Source organism: Diaporthe batatas (genome assembly GCF_019321695.1).
Source record: "Diaporthe batatas strain CRI 302-4 chromosome Unknown Contig00004, whole genome shotgun sequence".
NCBI lineage: Eukaryota > Fungi > Ascomycota > Sordariomycetes > Diaporthales > Diaporthaceae > Diaporthe > Diaporthe batatas.
The window spans coordinates 1,531,376-1,552,016 of record NW_025408551.1 but is presented as its reverse complement, the minus strand read 5'-3'; the positions used below and the strand labels follow the sequence as shown (position 1 = coordinate 1,552,016).

Below are 20,641 nucleotides of genomic sequence, written 5' to 3'. Positions count from 1 at the left end.
GAGTGAAGAAGAGTGCAACGTGTGTGCACTCAGGCACTGCAGGTGATCTGTACAGTATGTCGGGATGAGGTGGGAGCACGGCGGTTGAGAGGGCAGAGAGATGATATCAAATGCTGCTGGATTTGGCAGGTCGTCGTCGTCATGACGCCCCACCTACGACCTCGGGTCCTAGTGTAGGTACTGTACCTGGGCAGTAGGGCAGTAGGGCAGGGCAGGGCCGCCCACGCCTGCCACGCCCATTCCGCCCTGGGGTATACTGGGGACCCCCATTTCCAGAAGTGCCCACCTAATACCCATCGCCTAGACAGTACTAGCCTACTACCAGTGCTCACCCCCTACCCCCCTACCCCCTCCCGTTACTGCATTGGGCTTGAGGTGGCGTTCAGGGAGTGGTGCGACCCTCAGTTGGCTGCCAGGCCCGCGGCAGCACGGCAGATTGTCAGGAACAAGGTTCTGGGTCCTTGGTAGGTGCTGTCAAGTGATGCTTATTATGCCTGTCTGTCTATACGCGTACAAATGCATGCCATGGTATGGTCTGCATGTGGTTAGATGCCGTGGCTATTCTCGTTCTGGTCTGTGCCTGGACTTATTTTGGTTGAGATTTAGATGTCGAGAGTAGATGGAAGGCGGGCGAGGTAGGTACTTGCTAACCGTGCAGTATGTACACTACCTAGGTATCTTGCGACTTGGGACAAAAACTCCAGCCCAACTCGATCCCTACCGTGTTTCCAAATCTTCTTGGTTCCGTCCCTCGGCAGACTAGACTAAGTAGACTACATTACCTTACATTACCTTACATTGCACACTACCCTGCCCAGCCCATCTTGGTTAACACTAACGACGGGAGTTTACCTGCCAGCCCGCGCAGCACTCTACTTTTACACACACACACTCTCTCTCTCTGCGCGCGCATTGTCCACCCACCCACTTGCGCGTCGCCTCGTCCAGTTTTTTTTAATTTTTGTTTCTCCCCTTCCCGCTCCCTCCTGAACCCCAGTTACAAGGTTGTTTCGGCGTGGCCTCTCGATTGATGCCTCCCTCCAGCCCCTCTCCCTCCTTGTGCCTGCGAATCCCATCCGGGTACAAGTATGCAGGGCCCCAGCTGAGGGTCAGGCTCACGCTCGACACCTGCTCCCCCCGATCTGCACCCGTTTCCGCACTGAGGCATGCTACTTCGATATTCCCCAAGAGGCCACCTCAACCCCATCGCCAGCAGACCCGTGTCTACGTGACCTCTCCCTCCTCCTCCTCCTCCTGTCCCACCCCTTCTGCCTCCCTCGCCCCCTCGCAGTCCTCCCCAACCAGGCCGTCCCCCAATATTATATCTACACAGTCGCAACTCCTCCGACACCAGAACCGCCTGCGACCAGCCTGGCTGTCCGGCATCATGGCCACAGCAACCCAGACCCGCGCGCACGCCGGCCACTCGCACTCGCACCACGACAATGTCTACCTGACCTCCCAGAACAAGAACGACGCCGGCGTGCGCATCACCCGCATCGGGCTCTACTCGAACCTCGGCATGGCCATCGCAAAGTTCATCGGCGGCTACCTCTTCAACTCCCAGGCCATGGTCGCCGACGCGTGGCACAGCATGACCGACCTCGCCTCCGACATCCTGACCCTCGCGACCGTGTCCTTTAGCCTGCGACCCCCCACCGATGCCTACCCCACCGGATTCGGCAAGGTCGAGAGCCTGGGCTCCCTGGGCGTCTCGGGCATGTTGCTCGCCGGCGGCGTCTTCATGGGCATGAGCAGCCTCGAGTCGCTCTACGGCCACTTCTTCCTCGACCCCGCCGCAGCCGAGGCCCTGCTGCATCACGGCCACGGCCACAGCCACGGCCACGGCATGGGCCCAAGCCTACACGCCGCCTGGCTGGCGCTGGGCACGGTACTGATCAAGGAGTGGCTATACCATGCGAGTAAGTAATAGTCGCGGAGCGGCGGTTTCCTCCCCAGAAGAGAATGCGCCGAGACATGTTGCTGACTTGTGCGCGCGCCCTGCTTTAGCTATGAAGGTCGCAAGAGAACGCAAGTCCGCCGTCCTGGCCTCCAACGCCATCCACCACCGTGTCGACAGCTGGACCGGCATCGTCACCCTGCTCGTGATCCTCGGCGCAAACTTCCTCCAAGACGCGACGTGGCTGGATCCTGTCGGGGGACTCCTGATCTCCTTCCTGGTCATCAAGGGCGGCTGGGGCAACACCATGTCCTCGCTCTACGAGCTGGCGGACAGGACCATCGACGACGAGGTCAAGAAATCGGTCAGGAGGCAGGTGACCAAGAGCCTGCAGGGGGTCACAGAAGGCCACGAGGTGGAGCTCCGAGACGTGTCAGGGATCAAGTCGGGCCAGAACTACCTGATCGACCTCGAGCTGGCCGTCCCGCCCACCTGGACCATCGAGGACGTCCGGGACGTAGAGAACGCGGTGCGGACATTCGTCGGGGGCAAGGTCCGTGGCGTGAGGAAGGTCCGGGTACGATTTGTGCCCAAGACCGCCGATGGCGAGACCCCCAAGTTCGATGAGTTCATCTCCGGAAGCGTCAGCCCACAGTCGAGCCCAGAGCCGGAAGAGCATGACCACAGCCACGAGAATGGCAACGGCAACGGCAACGGGCACCACAAGCAGAATTGAGGGTGTGCGATGTATCACGAGCACGATCTGAAGACACTGGCAAGGACATGATTGTAACAGATTAGAGGCTTGGCTTGGACTGTACATATATAGTACCTGAGAGGTAAAGATATACACCGAAGCCGGTTGGCATTTGGGCGGCGTTCAGGAAATATGGGAAGAAAGGGGTCACTTGACTGGCCTGTCACGATATGGCCAGGAAGATGCACCGCATATCGAATTCATTTATTTTGTCAGTTTGAGATGTCATTATATGACGAGACAGTATTCTGTTCACCACCTGATGTTTGATATGGTTTTCCTCAGACGGCGTGTAGACACTAGAGTGCAAATAGAATGCTCCACATAGGAGTAATATTTCTTTATTACTCGTAAAATCTGCAGCTCGGCCGGATGGGAATCAACCCAAGAGCGCCAGCCCCAGGTCAACCGAAGCCCGGGCCTCAGGAGATGGAAGAGGACACTGGTCAGGTACCGGGGCGCGGTGATTGGTGCGGCAACCACTGTCAAGGCTCCTAGTGCGGCAACGGCACTGGGTAACTGGCTGACTGGCAGAGGGATGACCTCAGGCTAAACAAGGCTGATTGTCGACCTAGCTTTTGCTCTCACCGTAAAATAACCGTAATGGGGTGCTTGCTTGTCGTGTAATGTCTGTCGTGCCCCGCGATGGCTGCCCCACGCCCCGTCCACGACATGCGCTGCAGTCCGTTCCCAACGGCCCAAGAAATATATGTGGACTCGCCCGTTCGCCACTACCAAGGTCTCTGCCATCTGCTTGCTTTCACATGTGCCTCGTATCTCCAATTGATCTGTTTATAGTCGTTTGTTTGGATCCTGTCTTGAAGACACCATCCCCGCCACTTCAACCCCCAGCCAGGACCAGTAACACATTTATAGAAAATGAGTGAAGACGGCCCCTTGTACCTGGGTTTCGACCTCTCTACCCAGCAGCTCAAAGGTGTGCTCCCATCCCCAACCCCACCAGCCCGGCTGCCCATTACATCACACACTCCCTCCATCCCATCCGTGATGCACAACACCAACCCACCACCATAGCAGCAGCAGCAGCAGCAACAACATCAGCTCACACACAGCAACAGCCATCGTGATCCAGCCGGACCTGCACGTCCTCTCCGAGGCAAAGGTCGACTTCGACGCAGACTTTGGCAAGCAGTATGGCCTGAACAAGGGCGTCCTCGTCAACGACGCCGAGGGCGAGGTCTTCGCGCCCGTGGCCATGTGGCTCGAGGCCATCGACCTGGTCCTCACCCGCCTGAGGGACAACGGCGCCCAGCTGCACCGCATCAGGGGCGTCAGCGGCGCCTGCCAGCAGCACGGCAGCGTCTACTGGAACCACGACGCCGAGCAGCTGCTGGCCGGCATGGGGAGCGCCGCCGCCGACAAGTCGCTCAAGGACCTCCTGGCCGGCTCGCTGAGCCACCCTTTTGCGCCCAACTGGCAGGACCACAGCACCCAGGCGCAGTGCGACGAGTTCGACGCCGCGCTGGGCGGCAATGCGAAGCTGGCGGATGTCACGGGGAGTGCGGCGCACCACGTAAGTGCTGCCCCTACGAGTAGTATGATATTTGGATGGACGGTTTTCCTGCTCACACCCACAATCTCACCCGCAGCGGTTCACAGGCCCCCAGATCATGCGCCTGCGCAACAAGCTCCCAGACATGTACGCCAACACGGCGCGCATCTCGCTCGTCTCGTCGTGGCTCGCGTCCGTCATGCTGGGCGCCATCGCGCCCCTGGACATCGGCGACGTGGGCGGCATGAACCTGTGGGACATCCGCGCCAACAGGTGGGACGAGGGGCTCCTGCGGCTGGCGGCGGGCGGCCAGGACGGCGTGGCCGCGCTGCGGTCGAAGCTGGGCGAGCCGCGGCTGGACGGCGGCGGCAGCATGGGCGGCGTATCGCCCTACTTTGTCAACAGGTACGGCTTCAGCCCGGAGTGCCAGGTCGTGCCCTTCACGGGCGACAACCAGGGGACCATCCTCGCCCTCCCGCTGCGGCCCCTCGACGCCATCGTCAGCCTGGGCACCTCCAGCACCTTCCTCATGATCACCCCGACCTACAGGCCCGACCCCTCGTACCACTTCATGGCCCACCCCTGCACCCCGGGCCAGTACATGTTCATGCTGTGCTACAAGAACGGCGGCCTGGCGCGCGAGCGCGTCCGCGACTCCCTGCCCCCCGTCGCCGAGGGCGAGCCCGACAGGTGGGCCAACTTCAACGAGGCCGTCCTCTCGACCCCGCCGCTGGACGTGGCCGACCCGGGCGCCGCCGCCGCCGCCCGCGCGAAGCTGGGCCTCTACTTCTACCTCCCCGAGATCGTCCCCAACATCAAGGCCGGCACGTGGCGGTACACGTGCAACGCCGCCGACGGCAGCGACCTCCGCGAGGCCGACAACGGCTCCAGCTGGCCGGCGGCCAAGGACGCGCGGGCCATCGTCGAGTCGCAGGCGCTGTCGATGCGGCTGCGCTCGCAGAACCTGGTGCACGCGCCCGACCAGGCCGCCCACCCGGGCCTGCCCGCCCAGCCGCGGCGCATCTTCCTCGTCGGCGGCGGCAGCCTGAACCCGGCCATCGCGCGCGTCATGGGCGACGTGCTGGGGTCCGCAGAGGGCGTGTACAAGCTCGACGTCGGCGGCAACGCGTGCGCCCTCGGCGGCGCGTACAAGGCGCTGTGGGCGCTCGAGAGGCAGGGCGGCGAGACGTTTGACGAGCTCATCGGGAGGCGCTGGAAGGAGGAGGGCGCCGTCGAGAAGGTCGGCCAGGGGTACCGGAAGGGCGTGTTTGAGCAGTACGGGTCTGTGCTGGGTGCCTTTGGCGAGCTGGAGGACAAGATCTTGCAGGTTGCTCACAACTAGGGTCTAGTTTATTCTTTTCTTCTGTAGTCAAAAGCCCAATAGATTGATCATTTGCGGATACCCAACATCTTGTCACGCCGGATATGATAATAAGACCGGATGACTTTTGCACTATTCACGGCGACTCTTCATATAATTCTCAAGAGACCGACTGACTGGTGGACACACATGTCCTTTCCCAATTCCAAGATACGAAGCAGATAGAACTACCATTCATCATCAACTAGAGGAGACCTTGCGCAATTCAATTTTCTCACCGCCACCAAGACCTCAGGATGTGAACAGATCGGCCCACTTCAGCTTACTGCGGAAGGGGTGAGTGAGAAAGAGACCTCAGGGTGAGCCTAGCCGCATCACTAACAGAATAGCCCGGGTGCCAAAGCACCGCCAGCTAGCGCTCAAACATACGACGTCACCACATGGCTCGTCTCCCTCGACCCACCAACTCTCACATGCCAGTGTTTCCCGCGTTGACACTCACTCACTCTGTCAATCGTTGAGAAATTCAGTTCATGGATCGAAACATTTCCATTGTCGGATTATTAGAGAGCACCCAACATAGAATCTCTACCGGATAGAATCCCCACGCGCGGTCTACGTATGTCAATTGAACCCTCATCTGGCCATCCCTTTCCTCCACGAGCGAGCGTGTCACGCCATATAGAGACGAGCAGATTCGGGCTCGGACAAGAAGACCTGGTATCGCTTATCGAGTAAACACAAGGAAAATGATACTGGGACCCGTGTCCTACCTCGACTGCATCGTTTTCTGCATCTTCCTTGCGCCGCAGCTCATACTCAATGTCGGCCTGCTGGAGACAGTGATTACCGTGTTACAGGTACTGCCGTTCTTAGGTATGGAATGCGACTGATACAAAGCCATTGTTGACCCATGACTAGCTGACCAGGCTTGAACGCAACGCACAGTCTTTGAGCTACCTGCCACCTTCCTCTACGAGCGCTACTGGTTAAAAAAGGCGGACCGGCCAGTTTTCGTCCAGAAGGCGTCCCCATTTGAGGATTTTGTCGTCCGCTGTGTACGGTATGCCTTCGCCAACATCCCGCCCAAGGTAGGCCGTGTCTTCTTCGGGAAGAAGGTCGCACTGCCGTGGCTGAGGTGGCGGCTGCTCCGTCATGGCCGTCTCAGATCGCCCGTCTTCTGGAAAGAATACCGTGACGAGAACGTCCGAGGCGTGTGGGCCATTGACGACCCTGCGGCAAGGCCGGACATAATCATATACTATGCTCATGGTGAGGTGCCCTGGCCTTGGTACGAATCCACCCTTCACTGACCATGTTCAAGGCGGAGGCTTCAGCATGGGTTCGCCCTATTTCTACCTCGAGTTCCTTCTCACCTGGCTCTCGCTCCTGAAGCGGGCAGGCTACAGGAACCCGGCAGTCTTCGGCCTGGACTATACCCTTGTGCCCGACTCCAGTTTCCCGAAACAGCTCGCCGAGATGGTCGCTGGGTATGAGCATGTCCTTCGCATGGCCGGCAGCGACCCGTCCATCATCTGCGTTGCAGGAGACTCGGCAGGAGGGACGCTGGCTCTGAGCATGCTGCTGCACCTCGCGCATCCCGTGTCCAGCAGCAAAGGCAGGCACTTGCCAGAGGACTCGCGCCACCTCAATAAGCCTGGCATGGCCGTCCTCATCTCGCCGTGGCCGACCCTCCAGTCTGCGCTGTATCAGAACAACCGCAGCGACTTCCTTGACGTGCCGGCGCTGCATCTTTACGCTGCGCAGTATGCCGGCAGGGTCGATTTGCTCGATGATCCCGTTGCGTCGCCCGGGAACTGTACGAGACTGGCGTGGCTGAAAGAAGCAAGTCCAAAGAAAGGGTTACACGTAGTGTATGGCAAGGAAGAAGTGTTTGCGCCTGAGATTGAGCAGTTGGTGCAGAGGCTGGACAAGGCTGGGACGCTGGTCACCAGCCAAGGTGAGACAGGAGGGATACACGCGTGGCCCGTCGCGTCGCTTTTCCTGAGCAGCACGGAAGATCAGAGGATCAAAGGCCTCGGAGGTATTGTAAAGGAGATAAAAAACCGCCTCCCGCCACCTCAGCACCAGAAGTAGGTCGGTTGAACCTCGAGTGAGGCTGCCATGTCAGATTAGATCAAGTAATTTATTGCCTTCATTGGCACAGCTAACCATGAGGGAACCATAGCACGGGGGCTCGGCTTCTTCTTGACTGCTGGAGATTGCCTCTGGTAAAAGGATTGCTCTTCCTGTGTCATCATCCATGACTGCGCGGCGCGAGTTAAATATTGAAAATGCCAAGGCCTTGAGCCGGGAGGCCCCAGGCCAGGTACTTGTTGAGCTGAGGTATGTGCTCGAGAGTGCATGTAGACAGCTCGATCATGAGGGGCAATGCCGAGAGCAAACCTTAGCTACCTACCCATCTTACTTACCTTCGCAGCTTCGGCTCTATCAGCTGTCATGCTGCCTCGCCATGGAATACGATGATTCCTCATGATGGCGGTGATAAGACGCGGAGGGTGGTAGTTGTCTCCGTGCACGAGGCGGTCCCGACCAGGGCGGCAGACCGGGAACCAAAGCAGAAAATGATACAATGCCGATCTCCTGACGCAGCGAGTTGGGCATGAAAGGCGGGAAGGCTGATGAGAGGTTGCCCATGCCTCTTGAGGACAAGCGCGCACCCGAGGTGACTGGGTGACCTGGCCCGTCGCGGACGTCTGCTTCTGCAGGCTGGAGGCTGGAGGGCTAGCAGAGCTTGGGCGGGGACGACGTGCATATAAAAATGGGCAGCATGTCCCACGAAAGGAACTCGTGCCGTGCCCCTCATCGAAAGAAGGCCCTAGCTCCGAGTCCACCCTCCCTTTTTTAGCATTTTCGTTTACCACGCGCCGTGCAGTGCGCAGTTTCTTGTTCGCCCAGTGGCCCTCCTGGCCTCCTGGCGTATCCATACCCTGCCCAAACAGCACCAGGCCCGGTGCCAGTACCGGTACCTGCCTTGGACGCGCTCGACTGCCGAGAGTGCACATCACCAGTACCGACGGCTTGGGTACCCATATCCAAGACCAGATTTCAATCCGGATCCTGCATTGCGCAGAGTTAGTCCGATCCGGCTGAGACCAACAGGCAGCCTCGATTCGTATGGTTGCTACCTGGCAGCTTTAGATCTCGAGAGGCGTCATCAACCAGGCTGCAGCTTTGGTGCTCGCAAAACGACTGGGCCAACGAGAACTCGGCCGAGCGATCGGTGCGAGCGAGTCGTTGCCTGGGGGAGCGGCTGAAGGTGGACTTTGCAATCTTTGTGTTTGCACCCTCAGCCATAGTCTTTGCCACCCATCAGCAGTCAGCATCTGCTGTGAGACTGGGCTTGCTTTGAGTCGAGACACACAAAGTTCTAGTCCCCAGGAGCAGCACGTCCGGACCGGGGTACGGAGCACAGGCTGAGACGGAGGCGTGCAGTCCAGATCCAGCTCCAGCTCCACCTCAGGCCTCAGGCCTCAGGTCTGAATATCAATAGCAGCAGTGTGTGCAATTGCCTGCTCCGCCAGGCAACGACTTCTGCTGCACTCGGCCCACAATCTGAGTGTTGGCATCAGCGACGACCACAGGGCACAAGGAGGTGGAAAGCAGACGAGGTGAGAAAGGAGAAGAGGAGTTGTTGTGACGACGTTGCGGGGCGAGGCGAGACGAGACGGCAAAGTGAAGCTTTGGTTGGAGCTGGGAGGCTTTTTTGGAGAAAAAGGCCTCGTCCGTTTCTGAGCCCACTCACACCCACCCACCACTCGCAACCCAGTCTGTGTTCTGCATTAGCCCCCACCCGCACTCCCTGCCAGCCTGCCAGCCTGCCAGTCGACCTTGCCCCTCCATTGCAGCTCCCTCCCCCCCAAGGCCCAAGGTGCTCCTTCCCGAGCTCCTGTGTGGCCTCCGTCTTGCAGCCGTTACCCAGGACCCAGGAGCAGCAAGCAAGCAAGGTTTCTGACCGGGCAGCTCCCGCACTGGGCAGCTGCAGCATTGGCTGGCACTCATCTCACCTTTATTTACCTGCACCGCCCAGGCACGGCAAGGAGCGCCGAGTTCCAACGGTCCCACAAAAAAAGTATAAGACCCGTTAGGTTCCTGGGTCTGGCCTTCTTTGTACTGTACCGTCTGTCAGGACTCAGTACTGTACTCACATACCCCTGTTGCGTTCTTCGTCCTGAGAGGGTCGCCAGTCCCCAGTTTCCAGTCCCCAGTTTCCAGTTTCCAGTTTCCAGTTTGCAGTTCCAGTTTCCAGTTCCAGTTTTGTCACCGTTTTGGTTTTTTTGTCACCCGCAGCAGCAGGAGGAAAGACCAAAGAGAAGGAGAGAAAGCGTGTGTGCGTTGCGTTCGTGCGTGCGTGTGTGTGGATGAATGCATGAGTGAGGAAGGAAGGAAGGAAGCAAGAAAGCAACCAAGGAAGCAACCAAGGAAAAAAGAAAGCGAAATGTCTGAAGAGGGCACCTATGCCCCTAAAAGCCCCGACCTTGCGTCGTTCTTTCAAGCTCAGCCTGAAGACCAGGCCCAGACGGCACATCCAGATGCAAACCCGTTCCCACACCAGCATCAGCACCAACCCCCACCAGTCAGCCCCTCGCCCCAGAACAACTGGTACCACACCCCGGGCGCCGACCAAAGTCACTCGCGTTCTTATTCATATTCTGCCCAGTCTGCCCAGAGCCCGACTGGCCCGGCCTTCTCAAGCTACTCTTCTTACCAACCTCTAATAAGCGCATCGACGGCAGCATATTCGCCTCGTTTTTCGCCCCACCATCAACACCAACAGCTGCAGTCCCATCCTTATCCTCACTCACAACCTCAACCTCAATCTCATTCTCATTCCCACTCCCACTCACAATCTCACCCGCCACCACAGTCCCCGTCGCAATCACAATCACAACCACCACAACAGCAGCAACAACCTTCTTTTTATTTCCCTCCCAACCCTGCTGTCTCTGGTCAGCAACAACAACCAGCCTATCAACCACAACCACAACCCTCATACCCACAACAACCACAACAGCCACAACTTCAACCACAACAACAACCACCACTACACCTTGCATACCAGAATCCCCAGCAGCAACAAGGCTATCCTCAACCACATTATCCACAAGAGGTGCAGCCGTATCCTCATCCCGAAAGTTCATTCCACAGCCAGCAGGTCAAATCAGAATTCCCCCCTGACCCCATAAAGTCAGAGGAAGAGAACTCAAGCATGCCACCCCGACGTTCTGCTGCTGCAGCGGCCGCCGCGGCCGCAGAGGCAGAGGCTGCGGGCATGATGGAGTCGCCGGTGAAGACCAAGTTCCCCACCGCCCGCATCAAGCGCATCATGCAGGCCGACGAGGAGGTCGGCAAGGTCGCCCAGCAGACCCCCATCGCGGTCGGCAAGGCCCTCGAGCTGTTTATGGTCCAGCTCGTCACCAAGAGCGCCGAGGTCGCCCGCGAGAAGAACTCAAAGCGCGTCACTGCCGCCATGCTCAAGACCGTCGTCGAGGCCGACGACCAGTGGGACTTCCTGCGCGACATTGTCAGCAAGGTCGAGCACGACAAGGACGGCTCCAAGGCCAAGGCCGCCAAGACCGAGAGCAGCGACACGGAGGAGGAGGTCGAGCCCAAGAAGCGCAGGGGCGGCCGCAAGAAGAAGGCGTCCTAGGTGAACGTCGATGAGATCTTGTTTGCACAACAACAACGCAAAGCCCATGCCGCAGCAGCGGGGTCGGAGGAGGTGTCTGCCTCGCGTGGGGAGGGTGAGGGCGCCGTATCGCAACCCCAGTTCTGCGAAGGCGTGGCGCCTTACATGCAGCCTCCGGCCCGGAACAGCAACGTGCGGTGATCGCCAACGTTCTGGGCCCATGGCCTGATTAGTATACCCCATGTGTCTTAGAACTGCAGCAGGCAATGAAGCCGCGTTATGTCGACGGGCCAACCTCAACTCCAGTTTGGCAGACGGGCTGTCGTGATGTATAAGTATATGAGCGCCTGTGGGAGTACCGCGGTCACGACAAGTCGCGAGTTCTGCTGGCAGGTGACACAGGCGTGATCGTGATGATCACGCCTGTCTTGACGGCGATACCACCTCGGTGAGACGTGCGGCATGAGCAACGATCCTGTGTTACAGAGCTTTTGCGGGTCGAGAGGCAGCAGTTATGAATGATGACATGAAGGGAAATGAGGCTTCAGCTTGTTACTACGATAACAAGCAAATACGCAGTTCGAGGTCGCTGGAATTCGGGCGGGTAGAGGACGGGTTTAGATACCTACTTACACACTGAACGCACAAGCTATGATAATCCACCCAATACCCAATTACGTTCGAGTGGCATTTCCGCCGTCACAACTTCGACGACTGTGACACCAAATGGTCAGAATCACCTGGATCTCCAAATTACGTCTCACGATGCCGTGGAGTAGCAAAGCCAGAAATGAGCCCAAAGCGCTGCGGAATAGCATCTAGTCGTTCCTGTGGAAAACGCCTCCAATACTGTGGGCAGCTGATATATACGGTGTCTTCGCTGGTCGTGTCTCACAAAAGCATCAGGGAGAAGGAGAACGTGACAACGCTTGGATTTGGACATGGTGAGACACCATGTCTCGAAGTCATGCCATGGCGGGCTTCTTCGCTACACATATATAAGAGCAGAGTATCCATAGGCTGCTTGAACCCTTGTCCACAGCCCCTCCTCGGGGAGAGCAACGAAGCATGAGTCAACAGAGGGCAGGCAGCCAGGTTATCTCTTCCCCCTTTTCGTTCCTCCGCCCCCTCTTCGCTCCTCTTCTCGAGGTTCGACATCGACAGAACCAAAGGATTCGATAGTCCCAACGCCTTTTCAGATGCAGTCCAGGAGTAATGATCTGTTGTGGTGATGCGGTAATGATTAGTTGGTGCGTGTGTGTCCATACATATTGTCATTGCTCAGATGTTTTTTTCTTCATCTTCTATAGTCGTGCGATCGGTCCTCATTTGACGCCTGTCCCCTCTAGTATATACCCTGTGTTCGATATTGGAATGTGTCGTATCTGTGGACTCTTGTCAGCATCTCCATTGTTCCATCCCTATTTACAACCCAAGGTTCAACTTACAGTCGAGTGTAGTAGCTCCCGATAGACTTATTGATCAAGTCTGTCTCGACAAACTGCTCGGCATCATCGGCACTCAGCTGTAGCTGGAAGCGTTGCCGCAGGTTGGTTGTCACCGTTGTGACACCGGCGGCGTAGCATGGCATTTTCGAGTCCCGGCCCATCATGGCAACGAGATCGACGATGTTGTCGGCCGACCGCCGAAGAGCTGCGGAATAGTTAGTTCGTGAGCTTGTATCTTGCCTGGCCGCGCGGTTCATACCTTGGAACGCCTTCTTGCACAGCCGTTTGAAGTCGTCCCACTCTGGAGACCCTATCCCGCCAAGCACTTCCACGTACTCGTGGGTGAGCTTGAACGGAGCGGCTTCGAACCCAACTGACCCAGGCGAGTTGGACAGCATGAAGCCAAAGTCGATGTGTACAATATGGCCCTCGTTGTCGATCAGGACGTTACCGTTGTGTCGATCCTTCAGCTGCAATATGTATGAAATAACGCTGTACGCAGCGAGTGACCTCTTGAAAGCGTCAACGCCGGCCTTGTATGGCTCGCTGTCCGGTGAGCCAAACGCTTTGGCAAAATGGTCTTTCAGCGTCGCAATCCGCCTCTTTGGGTTCGTGCCTGCCTCGGCCTGCGCCAGCGTCAAGCTACGCTTGATGGAGTGCAGTGAAACGCCGTTTGTGATGGTCTCGATCAGGCCTGAGGACTCGCCCGTCACCAGAATCCGCATCACCTTTACCCACACTCCGATCTTGGCATCTGTCCAGATCTTGTCGCAAACATCGATGAGCTGACAAGCAAATGCTTCTTGCCTCAGATCAGCACCCGTCTTCACAATGACGCTCATCAAGTCCCAGTTCTTCATCCAGCCGTACGGCGAAGACCGTCGTATACGCTCTTTCTTCATCTGCCATGCTTCACCGAAGACTGCTGCGCTCGGGTCGTCCCGATCCCCTTTCCTTTGAAGTCCACCAGTCTTGAAGTCGTTTTCCATTCGCTCTACGCCAGCACTCGCGTTCAATGCCGGATCAAGAGTCGTGTCATCATCGACTTCTTCGGGATTGGCCGCCGCATTTTGAACCGTGGTCTTGGCCATGATCTGATCGAAAGTCGGTCCATGTCCATCATCTACCTCGAAATTCTGCTCCTCCAAGCTCTGCATGCTGGCGATAATCTTGGCACGGATGGCCGCTACCTCGTGCTTTGGTCGTTTGCCACTAGTTGCGTCCAACTGAGCCAGCATCTGGGAGGCAGTCCGCATGTGCGTTGCCAAAGCAGAAAAGTCTGGTTGATCTACCGACGCGTTCCGTGGGTTCGTATTAATGGTCATTCTCCGCAAAGAGCGACTACTAGGGCTGCTGGAGCGACTCGTTGAAGTGGCTGAACTCCTGGGCGTCACCAACTCGGAACTCGTTGACACTGTTGGCGTTAGACTGGGCAGTCGCTGGGGTACTGGTTTTCTGATTTTTGCGGCCTTGCTGTCGATTGGCTTCAGCACGGGTGACGTACCGAGGTCTCCAGAGGATGGCTCAAACACGCTGTCAGCGGATTCGGTGGAAGGCCCTGGCATCTTTGACGTGGATATTCTTGGTCTCTCGGATAGGTCGAATATGCGCCTCCTCGATCCTTGCTCCGCCACGAGTGTTGCCAGTAGTCTCTGGTTGTCTTGCGAATCGGGGTCAAAGGTGAAGTCGTCGCGTAAGATCTCAATCATCAACAGGTAAGGCACCTTTTCTGCACTGTTAAGAACAGTTGCCTCTGCCGGGTTGATCCTCACGACCCTGTGGTGTTTGCTCCTTGAAGGAGAACCATCTGTCAAGGTCGGCGGACATATGACAGGAATATCCACCTCGGCCCTATTCAATTTCCAAGTTAGTGAATCCAAAACCTGAATGTCCCTCGATTTGTATGACATGATGGAGGAGCATATCCCAGGAGCAGACGACTCCAAATCTTGTCATTCCCAGGCCACAGTAACAGGCGAGGTCGACTCGACTCGCACGACCGCCACCCAGCAGCATATCAACAGCCTAATGACTTGTCATCACCGTAGCAGTGTCGCACCAGCGGAACTCGTGTTAACAAGGATAGATGAGCCAACATGCCTAATTTGGATAGTTCCAAATTCGCTGGTACCGCTGCCCAGCTCCTCCAATCCGTCCTACAAGATCAAATGACAGACTCGGGAGGGGCGGGTGGGTATGAGAATGCAGGGTATACTCACGGCAAGTCTTGCGCAATCAATGCCAGCTCGGCTCGGAGGGCGCTTAGACGAGCTGGCTTCGGGACAACAACCAGCCTGTTTGAAATATCCTCCAGCGCGGTCAGAAACTGTGTCTGGCATCGGAAATAATTCTGTCTCAGGAGCCTTGCCCTCTGGACCATCGACATGTCGGTGTTGCTCAGTACGCCCTTGACGCGCTCGGAATGCCGGCGGGTTAATAGCGAATTATCCGGGGGAGGTAAACCGGCTGTGAGAGGAGTCGGAGGCCTAGGCGGGAGGGGTGATTTCACTTCAGGCAGAGGGAGTGAAGCCGTGCTGAGCCTCGCGTCTATGGCCTTCATGTCTAGGTGACTTGTCGGCCGCTTTGTTGGTTGCCCAGGAGTAAGCACGACCGGGCCAGAAGATGAAGTCGGTCGAGAGGGCGGAAGGTTTTGTTTCCGAGGGGTGCCTGGCGAGTCAATCGGGGGAGAACCCCTCGGGTCTGGCGCGCTTGTGACACGGCCGCCATCTCTGGTGGTGCGCCTCGCCCTGTTTGCCTGAGCGGCCGAGACGGTTTGCGCCCTGGCTATTTTGGGCTGCGCGGGATCCAGTATCACGTCGTCAATGGGTTGTGGTTTCTTGGCCTGCGCGATGGCGAGAGGGCCAGCCCAATGAGGCAGGCCGGGGACGGCAACGCTGGACAAGATCAGACTTGCCAGGACTGTGACAGGCAGCGGGTTCTCCTTGATCTTCTCATGCCTGGCGGTGTCGCCCAGCCCAAACACTATGTGCTGGAGCTTGTTGTAGACCCTTCGACATGTCCTGAAAGCCTCGGAGTGTGGATTGGAGGAGAGGTCGGTCAGATAGCTCTGGAACAGCCAGAAGGCCTAGAGGTCGATGGATTAGCAGGAGAAGAGGCCACGGCCCGCATGGGGAAGAGAAGACTGACCAGGAGAGCGCCGGAGACGGATTCCTCGCAGAGATCCAGCAGGAACTCCTCCAGTGCCATGGACTCATTGTTGACGCTGATTACGAGGTGGCACAGCTCGGGGAGGAAGAACTCGACATCCTCGTAGGGGAACTGGCGCAGCTTGTTGCAGAGGACATAGTGGATCCCAACGTGGTCGGCGTATCGGCTGGGCAGGACAGATGTTAGCTCGAATGGGTGCTGGATGTGGGCGCCGTGGCCGGCGCAGACGCCCGAGGCTCTGAAAAGACGTAAAGACGCAAAGACGCTGGAGGACGTACGTTAGGTAGGAGACGGAGAGAAAGGGGTTCTGGTTGAAGACGTCGCTGTCAAAGAACCTCTGGAGGAGGTCCCACGACATTGGATCCGCAGGTGACCGAGAAGCAGCTGATTGTTGGGAAGCTTGGGTCGGCGCTGGACGGGCCGGACGGGTCGGACGGCGAGGCGAGAGGCACGGGTGCGAGGCGGTTTATCGAGTCGGGACGGGCGCAAGGAGGGAGTGACGAGGGTACAAGCCGCGAGCGCGGATTGCTTCATATAGATTCGACATTAAATTGTTGTAGCGAGTAATGAACTTTCATGGCCGACAGCGCAGCAGGGCGTGGGCGGGTGCGAAGGCGTGCGTGGTCGGGCGTCGTCCAGGCGGGAGAGGGTGAATATCTCTGCGGCGGCGGCGGCGGCGGTGGAGGTAGAGGTAGAGGAGGTGGTGGTGGTGGTGGTGTCGTGGTGTTGTTACAACAGCTAGTGTGAAGTGTGCAGTAGAGAAGTGAGGGCCAATGAAGTTGGAGGCAGCCAGCCTGTATACAACCGTGTACTCTGTGCAGTACGGAGCACGGTAGACCACCTTCCTCGATGGCTCCGGGGGGCGGGAAGGGTCTCTCGTTTGGGTGTAGTTTGACCCCTCGGCAGGAAGCTCCCCGAATCTCTGGCAGTTCTGGCAGTTCTGGCACCTGTGGCACTTCTAACGGTCCCTGGTACTTTGCCCAGGTACCGCCGCTTGGAGGAGCTCTCATCCGGCCCCACCTGCCCTGCACCGGCGCTCATTTGTCAGGTCGGTGCTTTTCCTCAGGTACAAGATACAAGCTACGAGTTACAGTCATGTTGCCTACTCCGTGTGTACAACCACTATTCACCGAGAGCCGCTTTGGGCCGTCTGTCACATGTTGCAACCTTGGAATGCTGTGTTCCTGGTGGGATCATGCTAAATCTATTTTCTCTCCAGGTGGCCCGTTCAGCAGTCACGTCACCTGCAAGAGTGGTTTCGCTCGGTATCTGACGCAGGGCTTGGCAGGAGTCGATTTAAGCTTACTACTCCGTAGGTTTGGCTACTAAGTAGGTACCTACATATGTACGCCAGAGGCACGCAGACAACGGGCACGTTGCATGAGGGAAGAACATAGACAGACAACTGGACAATGTCTCAACAACCCATCAACGTGTGCCCTGCAGAAGTGCCCGGCAATTACTCGCAACTCAAACATTCCGACACGCACAGGATCATGATCGCCATCAATAGTCCTATTCGCCGGAACCCCCACCGCTATAACCCCCCAGCCCATGTCATGGCAGACACTTGCCTATGCGCTCTTTTGCCCGGCCTTGGCACGCTTAAAATTATCTCCATTTTTAACCCCTTTTCTTGACATCATTTGTCAATTTCTTGCCTGCTTTTTCTCGCCCTCGCTCACAAGCAACTCGCGGCGGTTGGCCGTCGTAAGCTGCCTCATTTTAGCCTGGTGTATTTCCCGCTGTTCAGGCCGCCCGGTGTCCCCTTTCAGTCCAATCTGGGGTCTCTGCCGTGGATCCTCCCGGCTGTGGATACCAGCCAGGTTCAAAACACCCGACACGGGCGTGACGTGGACAGACCTTGAGGGTCAATTTCTCGAGGTGGCACTTGCACAGTATTCACTTTTGGGTGGTCTCAGAGAAAGTGTGGTCACCTAGCTGGGGTAAAGGAAATACGAGTCAAGAGACTACTGTTTCTACTTGCACTTCTGGGCTGGCCCTTTCCAAGGTTGGCATAAGCAGACTACGGTAAGCCTTCTCAACAACAACATCATAATGGCAAAAAGACCCTCCGAAGAGTCAGAAAATACCTCCCTCTTTTGCAGACCATCGCTGGTATTTTACTGGTTGCCGACTGGGCTTGAATTTGGGGTTTACAGTGCCGTGAGTCTAAACTTCGCGCCTCCCAAATGAGCCATGTCATCGGATGTTTTCTTGGTGGAATGTACTGTTGATATCGCTTGCTAGCCTAGAGCGTTTGGCTGCGGGCAGTGTCATCGGACTTGGGGGGCTGTTTGCTGCCACTGAGTCTCAGGTGAACATGACACGAGCAAAGCGATACTTATTAAGCTGAGAATTGCAATTGCGAGTGACAGAAAGGTACGGTCTAATTGAATTAGAGATGTAGACGCCATAGCTCAATTAGCATCTCGGTCCATGGCATTGAAGGAGCACTTTGCCTCGCCTACTGGAGAACTTAGATGATTGTGCCCCTCGGGCTGTTTGATGTAAGGAGTGCGACAGTCTTTCAAATCAGGTCAAGTGGTGGAAATACGTACGAAAGATTTCATTAAACAATCTGCCGCCATCTGTCATGGAATGTGCACAATGCAAGGGCGGCAACTTCTTTCCCAAGACAAGTCAAACACGCTTCTAAAGTTGACTCCAACGTTGAGTCTTCACAGAATCTTAGCTTCAGACATTGTAAGGGCTGAGCACAAGTTCAAGAATTTCCAATGAGCCTCTCTCATGCCTGCTTATGGTGTGTTCATTGGTAATTATGTAATGGAACAGCTTGCACACGTTGATATTTTCTTGGTCAGCACTGGGGAAAAAACACAAGCTATTGTTGACACACTGTGTTGATTCACAGAGTGGAAGGCATGCTGAAGTTGTGTCCCTTGATACAGTCCATCCCGACCCTGCCATTTCATGGCCATGATACCAGAGCTAAAGTACAGGTTCTAAGTACTGGGTCATTACTTATGTTGGAGAGCAGCTCATTGTGTTTTGCGACAATTGCAAGAGACTTGTTGTTCCATTGGATGAAAGAAAAACCACAGACTATGAGTCTGAAATTTCCGAAGCTTTTCGAGTGATCGTAGCTTTCCTTTCCCATTCCCTGCCTTCCTGTGACGGAGCCCAAGGGAAGTTCCTCTAGAAGTGGTGATCCATCATTTCAGAGCTTCCATCTGCCGTCCAGGTTGTTTGCACCTTCTTCGATTTTGACCTCTTTCCCTCAATCCCTCCTTCCACCCTCCCCTCCTGCCTTCCTACCCAGGTAGCTGCTTTGCCCATCCAAGCGTCTATTTTCCCCGTAAGACCAACTTCCAAGGTTCCTTGATATTGGACACGAGGCTTTCGCAACCCAACCAACAATTCATCGCTACAGTCGCAAACCTGATCGCCAAACATGTCGTCTCCCGAGTATTCCCCATCCTACGACTCGGCCGAGTCTGACGAGGCCCACGGCCCGTGGAAATGGAACCACTTCGAAGTCCGCACCCTGGTGTGCCTCATCATCAAGGGCGAGCACAAAGTTTCCAAGGACCCAATGCACCTCACCGACAAGCTCAACCAGGCCCTCAACCCAGGCTCCGCTGGCCGCAATGCCGACTACAGCCGCGACGTGCCCCTCGGCGAGGTCCAGGCCATGCTGAAGCGCATCCTCTCCAAGAAGTCGCACGCCGTGGACCTATGCTCGCGCGACTATAGCGGAACCCCGGTCACTCGCGCCAAGGTGAACGCCTTCATGCGCAACCTGGACTTTGACGGCAGCAAGATGGAGTGGGTGAACGGCAGGAAGATGAAAATGCACTTCGAGACCAAGAAGAGACTGGAGCGCTACATGGTCAGGAAGGACGGAGGTCGGCTCAGTCCCCGGCCACGCGAGGAGAGAGACAGGCGCAGGATGCTCCTGCGTGAGCCTAGGGCGCGACGACTTCTGAACGGCTGGGGCATCGGCGCCAGTTTCTGGGAGGATGGTCAGTACTCGCTCGTCCTGCTTGTGATATGCAATTCAATGAAACAAACTGACCCTCCTTTAGAGCCCAAAACGGAGCTTCGCCTTATGAACAGAGACCCTTTCCGTGCTACACACTCCTCCAGCGGCCCCCGACTCATGCCTATTGGACGTCCTCCCATGGGCATCATTGACTCAATCAACACGCCCAACGCGCGCGACCCGGTGGCCATGTGGGCTGGAGGTTTTGCATCCACGGCTGCGACACCACAGCACGGGGCCGTTCCGCCTCTGTCCACCCTAGACATGCCTGGCCTAAATTCTACCCAGCAGCTGCCAATGCTCGAATACGGAGGCAATGGAGGTCACGAAGGCTACGGAGGCTTTGGAAATCCGACAAAGCTGTAGCAAAAGCCTGACGGATGGACCGGGGGGAGGAGTGAAATGGAAACTGCCGGGTGATCACCCCGCCAGCAGCCGCAGCCAGCACGTAAGACGCGGGCTTTACGAAGCGACATGTCAGCTACCTTGAAGGTGCTTTCTGCAGTATTTTTGCATGCGAGGTTTCACATTTTTTAGCCTCGACTAATCAAGACCAGCAGCTCGTCCTTAAAAGTCTAGAGCGATCTTTGAAACTGGAAGCCCTCAAGTCAGCCTTCATAAAACATCATGGACCAGGAGTCAGGATGAAGCGCTTGAATTAGATTATTTCAAAATTGCGAATCATGCCCACACATATGCTGACTAGAATTCGGAGAGAAGGGAAGGAAGTGCGATCTACGGATCTTTCAAGAAACTCCGAGTCCTCGTGTATCAATCTGACCTGGCAAGAGCCCCTTACATTATCAATGTCGTCTAGAGACAGGGTACCCGACAGTTTGAGGAAGAGAGTAGTCCTCCAAGGGAACAGCAGAGGATAT

The 20,641-nt window shown here is 56.7% G+C and overlaps 6 protein-coding genes across 6 annotated transcripts; 5 read left to right on the top strand and 1 right to left on the bottom strand.

Moving 5' to 3' along the window:
• The first annotated feature begins 799 nt into the window (after positions 1-799).
• Positions 800-2,962, top strand: KVR01_004521 (uncharacterized protein). The gene is made up of 2 exons (XM_044782019.1): positions 800-1,922; positions 2,011-2,962. The coding sequence occupies exons 1-2, from the start codon at positions 1,031-1,033 to the stop codon at positions 2,634-2,636; spliced, it is 1,518 nt and encodes a 505-aa protein (XP_044646685.1). The 5' UTR covers positions 800-1,030; the 3' UTR covers positions 2,637-2,962.
• Positions 2,963-3,268: 306 nt separating this feature from the next.
• On the top strand, positions 3,269-5,794 carry KVR01_004038 (xylulokinase). Its single transcript, XM_044781983.1, has 3 exons — positions 3,269-3,594; positions 3,737-4,191; positions 4,268-5,794. Exons 1-3 carry the CDS (start codon positions 3,537-3,539, stop codon positions 5,510-5,512), a joined length of 1,758 nt encoding a protein of 585 aa, XP_044646202.1. The 5' UTR covers positions 3,269-3,536; the 3' UTR covers positions 5,513-5,794.
• A 446-nt stretch (positions 5,795-6,240) lies between these two features.
• Positions 6,241-7,588, top strand: KVR01_004252 (uncharacterized protein; the record flags this gene model as incomplete). The annotated part of the gene is made up of 3 exons (XM_044787962.1): positions 6,241-6,367; positions 6,440-6,763; positions 6,816-7,588. The coding sequence occupies 3 exons, from the start codon at positions 6,241-6,243 to the stop codon at positions 7,586-7,588; spliced, it is 1,224 nt and encodes a 407-aa protein (XP_044646416.1).
• Positions 7,589-8,197: 609 nt separating this feature from the next.
• Positions 8,198-16,626, bottom strand: KVR01_004600 (1-phosphatidylinositol 4-kinase). Its single transcript, XM_044794839.1, has 6 exons — positions 16,036-16,626; positions 15,737-15,923; positions 14,809-15,674; positions 12,849-14,440; positions 12,590-12,794; positions 8,198-12,526 (listed from the first exon to the last, which is right to left on the bottom strand). Exons 1-6 carry the CDS (start codon positions 16,113-16,115, stop codon positions 12,487-12,489), a joined length of 2,970 nt encoding a protein of 989 aa, XP_044646764.1. The 5' UTR covers positions 16,116-16,626; the 3' UTR covers positions 8,198-12,486.
• KVR01_004506 (uncharacterized protein) lies at positions 10,722-11,162 on the top strand (the record flags this gene model as incomplete). The annotated part of the gene is made up of 1 exon (XM_044793216.1): positions 10,722-11,162. The coding sequence occupies one exon, from the start codon at positions 10,722-10,724 to the stop codon at positions 11,160-11,162; it is 441 nt and encodes a 146-aa protein (XP_044646670.1).
• A 2,546-nt stretch (positions 16,627-19,172) lies between the features above and the next one.
• On the top strand, positions 19,173-20,129 carry KVR01_004450 (uncharacterized protein; the record flags this gene model as incomplete). Its single annotated transcript, XM_044783572.1, has 2 exons — positions 19,173-19,743; positions 19,807-20,129. 2 exons carry the CDS (start codon positions 19,173-19,175, stop codon positions 20,127-20,129), a joined length of 894 nt encoding a protein of 297 aa, XP_044646614.1.
• Positions 20,130-20,641: the final 512 nt, after the last annotated feature.